The sequence below is a fragment of the Corticium candelabrum genome, chromosome 13 (assembly GCF_963422355.1).
Source record: "Corticium candelabrum chromosome 13, ooCorCand1.1, whole genome shotgun sequence".
Taxonomy (NCBI): Eukaryota; Metazoa; Porifera; class Homoscleromorpha; order Homosclerophorida; family Plakinidae; genus Corticium; species Corticium candelabrum.
This window is the reverse complement of record NC_085097.1, coordinates 424,355-439,013: the sequence shown is the minus strand read 5'-3', so window position 1 is coordinate 439,013 and position 14,659 is coordinate 424,355. Positions and strand designations below refer to the sequence as shown.

Genomic DNA, 14,659 nt, shown 5'->3' with positions numbered 1-14,659 from the left:
CAACACTATAAGTGACAGATATACGCACGCAGCAAAACAAACAATTAAAAGTCAGTTACTACTTTATGTCATTACACTGTATGCTTAACTATTATCACAAGCTATAGTCACCACCTACTCATCTAGGTGGGCCTCACTTTCAATGAGTCCCAGCAGGTCCACTTTGATAGGTCTATACGTAGAGGATCTTGTTCCACGGATACACAGTATACTCGAGCGAAGTAGGGCAAAACTCAATCTACAGCGAATTAATTGCATAATTCTACTGTACTGCTCTCCTGACTTGGCTGCATGCAGACTTGCCACTCGCTTATAGAAGGTTGTTGCCTCTGGGCCTGTGCTTCCGTATGACGTAAACACTAATGGAGTGAAAGACCCATGCTCAACTTCCCGAATTCTCTCACCGTAAGCGCGTTTCTTCTCTACTACTACTACTACTACTACTACTACTACTACTACTACTGAGAACTGGTGTATTTGAACAATCAAACGGCATCTGCTAACACACTACTACTACTACTACTTGAATAAACTACTACTACTACTACTACTAATAATAATAATAAAATCTCTACTACTTTTTTCAAAATACTACTACTGTATGTAAAAGCTTCCTCTATAGCAACAAGTTTCTAGGTTGTAACAACTTTGAGATAAACAGTCTTCTATAATCTACTTTCTGCTGCTTCCAGCAGAATGTTGAAGTCCCTTGAGGTTCTGTGAAGCTTGGACCTGCATCCTCGCAAACACATCACGCAGGCCCGAAGGAGTGCAAATGACAGTCGACATCTCAGCCAGTTGATAGTTGTGCTGTACTCGGTGTGGTGCTTTTCCGATAAAAGTGAGGCTAGTCTTTTCAAAAAAATAGACGTCAGTTTACTGCATCCTCCAGTGCATGCTAAAATGATTGGCGTGAACGATGAAAGCTCCACGTTATTAATTCGTTCCTCGTATCGCCTTTTCTTCTCTTGTTCCTGCCGTTTATATAATGACGGGATCTGCACTGATTTGTAGGATGAGGCATTAGGGTTGAAGACCCTGACGTCAAAGAAAGTTCGTTGGAAGTGCCCACCCCAAAATCCACTGACAGCAATATCAAGTCTGGCATTTTCGTCAGAGGTAGTACAGCGTTTTTGAAACACCTCGCCGTTGAGAGGTTGCAGAACGGGCTCTTTGTGTACATCGTGGCAAACCTCTGTCAACAAGTTGGTAAATAAATCGCGGACCTCGTTATGGCGGATGCTGGGGTATCCTCCTGTTGGACATGACAGAGAGTGATCTACTGAGAATTTAGATCCACATGGACATATGTCTGGGAGGTTGGACGGGTGCCAACCGTATCTGAGGCACAGGGCATCCCGAAACGCAGATTTGTGCAAAGTGAATCCGTGTTGCTCTAGTGGGATTGCGGTCAGCCAGCAGGAGGCACCCTTCTCACAGGCCAATTCAACTGAACGTTTCAATTCCACAGATAGATCATTGACAGTGATTTCAGAATGAGACTTTTGTGCTAGATGTTTTTGCTGGCGAATGCTAGCTTTCATAGAATTCTGCTTGGTAGGAACGTTATCCAGGTTTGTTTCTTGTTGCACAATTCGGTTGACCAGTGGCGCACAAATTAACTTTGAGTATTCCAGCTCACAAGTCAACGAACGTGGATCTACAATTCCAAGGCCGCCTAGTCGAGGTGGTAATGCAAAAAGCCTTCTCATCTTGTCTCCTGGAGTACTTCTATTGGTTATGGCGGGAATCAGTTTGGATCGTAACGCCTCCTCCAGAGGATTAAGGTACGCTGCAAAGTTTTCATTGGTTCTGAGTGCAAATTTCCAGCGTCCAATCAGACCCCGTGTGAATATCGAGTGAGCAGCTTGTGGTTGAGTTTGGGCAATGCAACTGAGTCGCTCTACTTGTAACTTCCAATTGGTCACCTTTTCTTGCAGGAAGTTATTGCAGAAATCTTTGTTTCCAATAGCAGCTCCAAGGTACTTTTGTCCTTCTGTAGTAATGTTGATATTGGTATTTTCAAAGAGATGTGTAGCTTTGTCAATATTTCCTGATTTCACTAGCAACCATGACTTTTTGGGATTTGGAAGATACCCAAACATAGCACCTAAGTCAACCAACCTGTTCCACCATTTATGTAGACAGTCTAGCGAGCCTCCAGCAGCTGCATCATCTGCATACCATACCTGCTTTGTACCATTCGTCTGCACACTCTTTAGAAGTGGAATTGTGGCCAGAGCATACATTGGCATCGCTAAGGGATCTCCTTGAGTTGTTCCTTCACTAGAAAGCAACGTTTCTCCACCTACAAACAATGAAGAAGGTTGTCGATACGTGTTGGCCAAGATTGGAAAGATGGCTGGGCAGTTGACAGATATGTTAGCCAGAGCAACTTGACGGTTCAAAGTATTGAAAGCATTGGTTGCGTCTACAAATAGCACGGCCTCTGTTTCATCTTCATCATAAATACCTCGAATAGCGTGTATGGCAGCCTCGCATCCGACGTTCTGACCAGCACAGAGTTGTAGGGGTCCGGCTACGTTCAAAATATCTGACTTTACCACACTCAGGACAGCCTTGCTAATTATTCTACGAAGTGTTTCACAAACTCCAATTGGTCTGACACCAGGTCTCTTGTCCAGGGGTACTACTACTACTACTACTACTACTACTACTTCAATGCTTTGAACCGTCGAGTTGCTTTGCACAATGCTCGCATACTATGCCCTATTATTGCAACAGCTTTAATTAACACCTACAGAGTTGACATATTGATGTATGTGATTGGAGGAGAGACTATACAGTCAACTGAAGGTACTACACAGGGTGACCCTCTGGCCATGTCAATGTATGCGATTGGCTTTAGTCCTCTCATCACCAAAGCTATGGTACGTGCAAGCAAGTTTGGTTTGCTGATGATGCTACTGGGGCAGGATCCATTAAGAATGTGAGAAAATGGTGGGATGCTATTACAGAGCATGGACCAGAATTTGGCTATTTTGCTAATGCTAACAAAACATGGCTGATCGTGAAAGAGAACAAGCAGGAGCAGGCAAGAGATATTTTTGGAGACACTTCTGTTCAGATAACAACATGAGGGAAGAGACACCTTGGTGCTGCTCTTGGTAGTTCATCCTTTGTTGAAGAATATGTCAACAGAAAGGTAGATAAATGGGTCATGCAAGTAAAACGCTTGTCAGAGATTGCGTTAACACAACCACATGTTGCTTATTCTGCATTTACTCATGGCTTGTCTTATCAATGGTCATACATATCAAGAACTGTCGAAAACATCTCTTCCATGATGCAGCCGCTTGAGGAAGCCATTCGTGATTATTTCATTCCTACCATAACCGGCCAGCAACATTGTAGCCAAGACGTGAGAGATTTGTTGGCTTTACCTTGTCGATTTGGAGGTTTAAACTTGACTAATCCAACTCACACGTTCGATGTTGAGTTCAAGTCTTCCTGTCGTATCACAGCACCATTAGCAGCTCTCATAATACAACAAGAACAGTGCTACAATGTGGCTGTTGAAGCTGTCCAGAAAGAAAAATCTGCCACAAAATTTGAAAAACCGGCTTCTCAGAAACAAGCTTTAGTAGAAATAGAAGGTAATTGCCCAGCATCTATGAAACGATGCGTTGAACTTGCCTCTGAAAAGGGTGCATCAAATTGGCTATCCGTTTTACTGGTTGAAGAACATGGTTTTCATTTGAGCAAAGGAGATTTTCGTGATGCTTTATGCATGCGCTATGGTTGGATGTTACCAAATCTACCTTCAAAATGTGTCTGTGGATCTGCTTTCAACGTTGACCATGCAATGGTATGTTCTAAAGGTGGCTTTCCGACGCTAAGGCACATGAAATTAGGGATATAACTGCCGATCTTTTGACTGAAGTGTGTCATGATCTAGCGATAGAATCGATGTTACAACCTCTGACTGGAGAAAAGTTTCAGAAGAAAACAGCGAACATGTCTGACGAGGCTAGACTTGATCCTTCAGCGAGAGGAGTCTGGACAAAAGGAGACAGTGCATTTTTTGATGTAAGGGTATTTTACCCAAACGCACGCTCCAATAGTCAAGGCTCTTTGAGATCAGCATTCAACATCCATGAATGTGGAAAAAACGTGAATATGCGCATTGAGTACTGGAAGTGGAACATGCCAGCTTCACTCCGTTGGTTTTTTCCTCTACCGGTGGCATGGGCTCTGAAACTTCCACCTTCTACAAACATCTTGCCAGTTTAATTGCCAACAAAACTGAAAAGAAATATAGTTCAGTGATGGAACTTCTGAGATGTCGGATCAGCTTTTCTCTAATAAGATCTTCTGTTTTGTGCATTCACGGAAGTAGATCAGCCAAGCACAGGTCTCTAAAATGTCATGACATGGGTTTAATCAACAGTGAGGCTTGCCTCACTAAGTAGATTGTGACGTTGACTTAAGTGGGTTTGTTTAATTGAATGGATTGATATAGTGTTGTGTTGAGTGCCGTTGTAGTGGCTTTTGTAGTATGGGCATGACCAGTGGATGCTTTTGCTGAGTAATAAACTACTACTACTACTACTAATACTACTACTACTGAAAGACATGGTGTATTTGATAAATGCAACAGTAGACTAAGTATACAATAATAGCTATAAGTAGCTAACAAAGTAGCAATCAAGTTCTTACTTCCTAAATAGAACACTCTAATAAAGACTCAGATTTATCTACTGAAACAGTTTTAGTCTTTTAATGGAATAATCGGCTCTCAGCTGTTGCTGAGAGAATGTTGTCTTGAGTGTTCAATTGACGTCGTCTTCGTATTCTGCAACCACATATACACATAATGGACGACCTCAAAAGGGCAAAAGCAAGCCGACATCTTATCCAACCGATTGTAGTGCTGTACGTTGTATTGTTCTTTTTGGAAAGTTGTGAGGTCAATATTTTGATGAATGTTGTCAATTGGCTGGCACCTCCAGTGCAAGACAGAATAAGAGGAGTAAATGTTGCTTGCTCAACCCTTCTAATGCGTTCTTTATATTTCCTCTTTTCTTTTGGTTTTTGTAGCAAGAGCTAATGGCATTAGATTTATATGAAGAGGCATTAGGATTATAAATTCCGACTTCAAAAAAGGTTTTTTGAATCTTCCTCCCCAGAAACTGCAGGCGGAAATGTCAAGTCTTGCTTCATCTTCTCTTGTGTTACATCGTTGCGGTAAAATCTCTCCACTTAGTGGTTGAAGAAGCGGTTTGATCTCAATGTCATGGCAAACTTCAGTTGACATGGCAGCAAAAGGTCTCTTACTTCATTATGTCTAATTGACAAGACATTGAATGATCAATAGTGAAAGATTTTACCACAAGGACATTGGTCAGTCAGATGAAGAGGGCACCACCCATAGCAAAAGACAGAGCATCTTGGAACTCCGGTTTGTGTAAAGAGAATTGGTATTCGTCCAAGGGAAGAACTATAAGCCAATTAAGTAGATGCACCTATTTTCTAGCTAGTTCTAGTGCGCACTTCTGATCCAGCATAATTTCGGATTCTGCTTGTTCAGTGTTTGCTTTGTTTGTATGGTGTTTCTGTTGTTTTATATTAGATTTGATATTATTCTGTTGCTATGAGGCATTTCCCAGGTGTAATTGTTGCTGCTGACAAAGGCTCAGAAACTTTCTGGGATTTAACATATTTGTCTGTTAATTAAAGAAGTTGGATTAATACCCAAACCACCAAGACGATCTGGAAGAGTGGTGACTTTTCTCAACGTTTTCCAGGTGAAGAACGGTCAGTCAGAGCTGGAATAAGTTTAAACTGAATTTGCTGACTCCAAGTTGTACAAAGTCTGATAAACGTTTATTACATCTAGCCGCATATGTCTACCTGCCAATAACTGCATGAATAAGAGCTGAATATATGTTGTAATATTGATGTTGGCGTTGATGGAAGTAGACTGGGCTCTTCCAAAACATTCTGGTTTCACTATTAGCTAACGTTTAGCACAATTGGGATGATATTCATATTTAGGCCCAATTGTCGTAAGCCATTTTCACCATTCTGTATTTGAATCCAGTTTTCCAGCACAGGCAGCATCATCTGCGTAGCAAACTTGGTGTGTGTCATCAGTGTTGATCTTTTTTATCAATGGCACATTGGCTAAGGCGTACATTGCCATGTCTAAAGGGTCTCCTTGAGTTGTGCCTTTTTGCGATAGCAAACATTCACTTCCTACAAACAGCAGGATGGTTTTCGCTAAGCGTTCACAAGAGCAGAATAAATTTCTGGACAGGTCTTGGAAATATTCGATAGCTCTACCTGTCTATTCAAACTGTTGAAGGCATTAGTTGCATCTACGAGAAGAATGAGTTCTGTATCTGCATTTTTACTACTGCTACTGAAAGACAAGGTGTACAGCAATCGACTAGGTATACAATAATAGCTAGGTAGCTGACAAGGTAGCAATCAAGTTCTGACTTCCTAAATAAAGCACTCTAATAAAGACTCAGATTTATCTACTGAAACAGTTTTAGTCTTTAAATACTACTACTACTCCGAGGTCCTTTTATGCCAGGCCACCCCCAACTTGCGAGTTGCTCTACCACTACTGCATGTATAAGAATGTTATCTTACTGGTTTTCAAGCACTCAGTTTGTGCTGCACGAGTGAAACATTTGTGCTTCTTAATTGCAGGTTCAGCTAGCTAAGCTAGCAGGTTGCCATGTCATTGGAACATGTTCTTCTGATTCTAAAGTTAATTTCCTGAAAGTCAGATGAACCATATGTTATGTAAATTCTGTACTTCTACTATTTTGTAGCATATTATTTCACGCTTTAGTCACTAGGTTGTGATAGACCAATTAACTACAAAAAAGAAAATCTAAGGAAAGTGTTGAAAGAAGAATATCCAGTCAGAGAGAATGTTGATTTGATATATACATCATATTGTAGTTGCTTGTGTTTGCGTGTAGGAAGGTATTGATGTTGTGTATGAGTCAGTTGGAGGGGAAATATTTGAGACTGCACTTAACAGGTGGAACTGATTGATGAGAAGTTGGTTGGTAATGTAGAATTTGCTGTGTCATACCCTTGTGAACATCAAATGATCTGTATTATCAGGCTTATGGCATTGCAGTTTTGCTTACAGGTTGGCAATTCATGGTCGATTAATAGTTATTGGTTTTATCACACATTATCAGTCACCTACTGGATTTGCTGGAATTCGATCTTCTTCTATTCCTCCTAAAGTAAAGTTCTGACTGTTTTTGTTGATAGTAGATTTTTGTACATACTGTGAGAGCTTTTTACACTATGCACTTAACAAAACTTAAGTAAACACTATTTCATGATATAGTGATAATGATTTAGTACATTAAACAAACATTATCTACAAATTCAACTTGGAATTATACACGTAGAGGCATGGAACAAGAATTGTGATAGTTAACTTAAGTTTCAGAGCATTTTATTTAAACTCACACTTCAGTTTTAGTCAAGGTTATTAATTAATTAAATGATCAATGTGTAGCAACGAGTATGAGCTCTGCTTATTTGTCATTGTATAGGCTAGGGTTTGTCAACAGTCAAAACTAATATTGATTATTTTGTATGTGACTTTTCAAGCCAGATTCTGTCCAAGTCTGCCAGTGTTCGAGGATTTTTTCTTAACAACTTTGTTTCTGATTGGATTCCCCATGGTCAGAAACTTGCACAACTGTATTTGTCAGGTATCAGGCAGCAATTATCGAATGTTTTGAAGAAATTGGCAGTTGTTCAATAGGGAAAATAAAGTGCCTTGTTGATCTTGGGCATCGTGCCAGAAAAGGACCATTCAAAGGCATAGAGTCTGTTGCTGATGCAGTTGAGGTGACCATTGAATATATCATGGACGCTAATAATCTGTTGCCTGCTAGATTTGCACTATTTGCAATGCAGCCAATTTAATATCATTATATATGTGTTGAATTATAAGTAAGTTTAATAGCATGAATAGCATGGATATACAGTTTAGAGGATACTGGTGGGGAATTCCACTGATATTCACCTGACTTTATTTTGTCTCTGCATTAGTTCAGTTTCTATATATGCCTCGATCCTTTCATGTTTGATTGTTAGTAATTAATTAAACTGTACATTTGTGCAATTCATTAGTACAAAATTCTGAAGGTTTTTTTGTCTTAGATGTTATAATGGGTATTCCTTTCTTGTAGAAATGTACGAGTGTAGGTATTGTTTGTTGATAAAATGCTTGTTTCCTTGCAGTATCTTTACACAGGTGAAAGTGAAGGCAAGGTGATAGTGGACATGGAGAGAAGTGTTTTCTCCAGGTTATAACGTACGGCGATCCAGCTAGGTTACCAAGTGACGTACACGTGTACTGTTTGTTGATTTTAGACTAATTAGTTTGTTAGCTGTGTTCTGGTTTGCAAAGTAGAGTCTGTTGCATGATTGATCAGTCAGACAACCATATTTTTGCGGTATAGAAACTTGATAATATATGTGTAGCGACAACACTGGCTACGGTCACCACTGTGACCCACGCTCTGGGTCTATTTCAACACAACCAGACGCAACTCGCGCCGAAAACGTCTAATTTCTACGTCACTACATATTTCCCCCTCAGTCACAAGCCCGACCCGGGCTTAAGTAGAATCTTGCCCATGGGTAACTCTGCGGCCGGTCGCTGCTTTTCGCTTGCCACGCCTTAGGAAGTGTTCTGAATCTCCGGGTAGCATGGTCTGAGTCCGTTGAGATGGACATCAATCGCAGGTTGAGAAGGCTTGTCAACAGGAACATTATACTGTCACACCGGTAGCAGAACTTGACAGAACTCGATGAGGGCCATAATATGGTCTGGCTAATTTCCGGAATCGACCGGTTGTCTCTTGCGGCATAAAGACAAATACTCGATTTCCAGGGTGATACGAGACTTGACTTGCTTGCTGTCTTATCATACTGTTTCTTATTGTAATGTAGTAGTATAATAGTTTTACGTCTTAGTGCACGTTAGCATATCAGTGGGTATATAACACATCGCTTACTTATAATACATCAGTCTTTTTACCTGCAATCGCCGTGTATACCACATTGGTGACAGGAGTGGGATTTTAGAATGCAACGTGATGCGCCTCAAGTTTTTGATGGAACTGGAAATTTCCTTTCCTTTCTGGACCGTATTACTGTCTCGACAGCACGTAAGGGTTTCGAGGGTGAGAAGAAGGCACTCGCTCTAGCATCTCGATTAGAAGGGGCGGCCTTTGAGAACTTATAATCGACGTCTGGAGAGTGAGGAAAAGCAAGATTTTGATGTTATTGTGGTTTCACTAAAGAAGAAGTTCCTCGGTGGGGCAACAGATAGGCGGCTCGCGGTGGAGGAGTTGCGCGGCAGAAAATGGAAACAGTTCGAAGAACCTCCAGCGGCTTTCGCGCACGACACTGACAGGTTAGTACGGGTAGCGTATCCGGGGTTTGATAGTGGGTCCGCGATTACTTTGGCCAGAGACGCATTTCTAGATGGTCTACCAAGAGATTTCCAAATTCTGTTGAGAAGGGACAAGACTACTAACGCTAGAGGTGTCAAAGAATTAGCTGAGGAAGTCAACCAACTTCGATCAGCCGGAATTCCCTCAGTCAGACCGGCACCGGCAATGCAGCAAGTCCAGTCAATCAAAGCAGTTTACCGGCTTCAGCAGTCAATCAAAGCAGTTTACCGGCTTCAGCAGTCAATCAAGTTTCCGGATGTGACATGGAAATCTACAACGATATGTCATCTACTCGTCAGACAGTTACCGCTTTTGGCAACGACAGTGCAATCAATGCGTGGTCGCGGTCGGAGGTGGACATCTAGAAGAAGTATCAGCAACCTCGAGACCCAATGCTTGGTAAGAGATGTTAGATTTGTGGTGATATTAACCACCTCCGGTCTAGTTGTCCTCATTTTCATGATTGTCATCGATGTTTGAGACCGGGTCATGTTGCCCGAAACTGTACTGCTGCATTTCCTGCATCAAATAGAGGAGGTCAGATCACTAAAATAGCCACGGCTCTTCACGGTCTAATTATGGTTACCGCTAATATTGACCAGCAACCTCTTTCTTCTTTTTTTTGGTGGATACAGGAGCAGACATCAGCTTGATACCACTTGATGTTGTTCAGATGAACCACATGACAGTTAGAAGAAATATTGTTCGCCGACCAATAATGGTTGATGGTACTACGTACCTTAAAGTGTGAGGGAATTGTAGTTACGTCGTTTCAGTTGGGATCTCAAAAGGTATACAGTTGATTTTACGTTGTGAAAGGAATCGCCTGTGGGGTTTTGGGCACTGATATTCTGTCGACTCTTGAGGTCCAGATAGATGTCGCTAATAGAAAGTTGTTCTTGAAAGGGGAAGAAGTGACAACATTCCAACCAGTCAAATCAGAACCAACAAGGTCTGAAGTGCGTTTATTGAAGTTTGGTCGGGTGTATTCGCCAAGCAGTGTACTAGTCGGGCCTGGGCAAGAAACCACCATTTGGGGAAATATGCACACCAATGTTAGTGAATGGACAGGAATTGTGGAAGTAGTGGATGAGTTATCTGAACGTTCACGATTTTTGGGATGTGCTACCTATTGTGTTGGAGGAAAAGGGAGAGATGTTCCAGTGAGAGTTATGAATGTCTGCACAGAACCTGTAGTAATACATGAAGGACAGAGTTTGGCGGAATATACTGAAGCAACTGCGTTGGATGGGGTGGATTGAAGACTAGTTGGAAAGAGTACCAATATTTGCAACCCAATGGTTGACATAGATCTGGGTGAGTCATGAGCTCTGATGAGAAACAACCATTGGAGAATTTTCTAAAACGTCATCGGGACTTGTTCGCTTATCCAGGCAATGAAGAGTATTCAGTGGATGTTGAACATACGATGCCGCTTACTACTAAAACTCCAATAGCTTGCCGTCCTCGACGTCTACCTACAAGATAAAAAGCTGAGGTTGAAGATGAGGTGAGACGATTACGGCGAGATGGGATAATTCGACCATCTACTTCTGGATATGGGGCACCTATATGTCCAGTTAGAAAGAGTGATGGGAGTCTTCGTTTATGCGTAGACTAAAGACAGTTAAATGGTAAAACTAAAGACACAGCAATACCAACTGGGAACCTTCCAGAGGTGATTGAGTCACTATCAGGAGCGAAATTTCTTAGCATCTTGGACTTGGCAAAAGGATATTTCAAATGCCAATCGTGGAAAAGGATAAGAAAAAGACAGCGTTCCGGACACCTTCAGGTTTGTATGAATTCAACAGAATGCCTTTGGGTTGAAGGGAGCTCCAGCAACGTTTTGTCGAATGATGTCACTAGTTCTGGGACACTTAACACCAATTCAGCTAGTCCTCTATATGGATGATCTCTGTATAGTTTCAGATACATTTCAATTACATTTGGATCGGTTGGAACAAGCATTTACAACTCTTCACAACACACGGACTTCGATTTAATGCGAAGAAATGTCTATTTGTTACAACTCAGGCAATATTCTGTGGATTTCATATTAGTGCGGAAGGAATTATTAATCCTGATCTAGGAAAGGTTGCTGCTATTGAGAGAATACCTACACCTACTACTGTCAAGGAGGTGAAGGTTTTCTTGGGCATCACTGGTTTTATCGTCGATTTATTTCACGGTATGCTACAATCGCCGCACCTTTGACATCTATGTTAGTTGGAGAACAAAAATTCTAGTGGCCAACTCATTGTCAAGATGCATTTAATACTTTGAAGCGAAAATTGTCTCAGCACCGATCTTGGCTCATCCTGTGGCAGATAAACCACTTGTTTTGACTACAGATGTATCAACTGTGCAGAACTGGCACAAGAAAGTTCAGAAGAACTACGACCGATTGAATATTTTAGTAGAGTTTTATCTAAGACAGAGAGACGATACTCTACATATGATAGAGAATTTCTTGCAGTCGTTATGGCAACTCGTCACTTTCGACACCATTTGCTTGGACAAACTTTTTGTTGCGGACTGATCATTTTCCTCTCCAATACCTATCTACTGCCAAAGACCCATAGGGTCGTCGTGCCAGGTGGATAGCGGAATTACAAGAATACTGTTTCACTACTGAATGCATAAAAGGAAAGCAAAATAGAGTGGCAGATGCTCTCAGTCGTCTTGGACTGGTAATGACAAAGAACAGTTGACTCAAAAAGACAATATAACAAGTCCCGCGTCATTGTTCTCGCGTCGGGGAAGCTCACCGAAAGTTTGTATGTTGAGCGATTGTTGGACGACAAACACTTTCGGGGACTTCCAGAGGTGAGATCTTGTGCTATCAGCGGCATCTAGCCATATTAGTGGGGACACATCAAAGCAATAGAGTTTGGATCATCCAGAACAAGTACAATTACAACGTTTACTACGGGAGAAATTAACGCCATCTAAAGATGGAATATTACATAGAACATCATCTCAAGGGCATTCGCAGATTGTCGTACCTATTGCTCTGATACTTGAAGTACGTCGGCTGGCGCACGATAATGCTTTCTCAGGATATCAGGGTGTCAAGAAGACATTGACTCGGATATTGGATCGATTTTGGTGGAGCACTGTAAACAGAGATGTAATGGATTACACCAAATCTTGTCATACATGTGAGGAAAGGATGCCACCACATCAAAGAGCGCGAGCTCCATTGAAAGAACGCCCTATAGCAGAGAAACCTTTCGAGAGAGTCGAAATAGACATTAAAGGACCGTTATCTCGAACCGACAAGGGATCACAATTTATCTTAGTTATTCAGGATGCATTTTCCAATATGTCGAATTGTGTCCATTGCAACGACAGACAGAAGAAGTAAGTTGCAGGATTCAAGAATGAATTGGTAGATATGAACTGCCAGAAGTAGTTCATTCTGACAATGGAACATGTTTCACAAGTCGAGCTTTTGAGCAATTTTGTAGTCAACATGGAATACTACATACTAAGTCAACGGCATATCACCCCCCCAAGCAAATAGTGCGGTAGAACGTTTTAATTAATAGAACACTGGGAGAAATGTTAGCAAAGGTGATAGATTCTAACCATACAACATGGCAAAACCATCTGACACAAGTCCAACTGGCCTATAATACGTCGTATCATGAGTCGATTGGAGACATTCCGTATAGAGTTATTTTCAAAGGGATGCCTAGAACATTGTTGCAAGCTGCAGCAGATTCTGTGTGCAGGATAACAGGACACAAGACATCACCAATGGCTTATGTAGAGAAAAGTTTGACATCTGTTCCTAACATGTACCAAAAGGTAAAGAAAAACTACAATCATAGGTCAAATGAAAGACAACACAGTACAACAAATCAAAGTTGCACTTCACCCCATACAGTGTTGGAGATCTAGTGTGGATTACACGTCCTAGTGGAGGGAAAGAAGTATCTCGTTCTTTCTGTCCACGATGGATGGGACCTCATAAAGTTGTTAAAAAGATATCCAACGTAGTATACAGGGTTCGTCGACCATATGGGAGGAAGGATGTGACTCTCCATCATGACAGAATAAAACCATATCTATGACGTAACTTGCGTTTTAAAGATATTAGAACAGATGTAAACCAACAGAGGGATCTATAGGATACTAAAACAAATGTAAACCAACAGAGAGATTTTCTCAGATATTTCCACAGACTCTGAGGATAATCCGGAAGAGTTACCTGATCCCGTTGAATCAGATTCTAACTCAAGTACTGAAGCTTCGCAAGTACTTAGAAGATCTCAACGTCAAAGATCTTGCCCACGATATTTAAATGATTATATTGTAGACTCGGACTCTAGACCTTCGTCTGAGGGAAGTGATGTAATGTAGTAATATAATAGTTTCACCTCTTAGTGCACGTTAGCATATCGGTGGTTATATAACACATTGCTTACTTATAATACATCAGTCTTTTTACCTGCAATCGCCGTGTGTACCACAATATGCAGTCAGCTTTCTGAGGATTTTCCGTCTATATAACTATGCAGTAATGAATTCTTTTTACGTTCTGTCTATAGCAATCGATCATGGTCCCTTGCGTTTTTCCGGGCTGCGAAACCAGTCCGGACCACTCTTTAATTAAAGACAAAGCTTTTGACAGTCGCCTATATTGACGTACAACAATACTGTACAAGTATGACTGTATCTAAGGTTTTTTGTATTCCACATGCATCACCCGGCCGCTGAGCCGCTCTCATACCTAGAGATATTACCGCCTCACCGATCTCGCTGTATGGTATAGATACATTTGCATGGAAATGGACGGACTTATATCTACTCATATCGTTCTTGTTCGACTATTGTGTTACATTGTATACGTTTATATGACGCCAATTAACGTGCGAACTATATTATGTCTCTAATTGTGATGGTTTGCGTTACAAACGGATTCTGCTCTTGGATTGGCTGGCTCGCATTCGTCTTGTGTTCCAAGATGCGCCACAAAGGAAATTTCTGCTTCGTGATTGAACAATCGCTGCGCACCTTTAATTCTTGTGTGTATATACAAGCTTTCAACGTAATTAAAAAGCCAAACATTAACTCAGTTACGCGCGTAAAATACTTGCCGACTCAGTCACCGTACGAAAGTTTTTTAATTCATTTGTCGACAGCTTCAAACAGCTTTGTGACGTCATAGTTCAGATATT

At 41.2% G+C, this 14,659-nt stretch overlaps 1 protein-coding gene across 1 annotated transcript; it reads right to left on the bottom strand.

Moving 5' to 3' along the window:
• Positions 1–6: 6 nt before the first annotated feature.
• On the bottom strand, positions 7–2,845 carry LOC134189183 (uncharacterized). Its single transcript, XM_062657423.1, has 2 exons — positions 2,763–2,845; positions 7–2,703 (listed from the first exon to the last, which is right to left on the bottom strand). The coding sequence occupies exons 1-2, from the start codon at positions 2,843–2,845 to the stop codon at positions 666–668; spliced, it is 2,121 nt and encodes a 706-aa protein (XP_062513407.1). The 3' UTR covers positions 7–665.
• Positions 2,846–14,659: the final 11,814 nt, after the last annotated feature.

Coding starts and splice junctions, on each gene's coding strand:
- LOC134189183 (XM_062657423.1), bottom strand. CDS start 2,845: ATGGCCAGAGGGTCACCCTGTGTAGTACCTTCAGTTGACTGTATAGTC. Junction 2,704..2,762: donor TACATCAATATGTCAACTCT/GTAGGTGTTAAT, acceptor CATTGTGCAAAG/CAACTCGACGGTTCAAAGCA.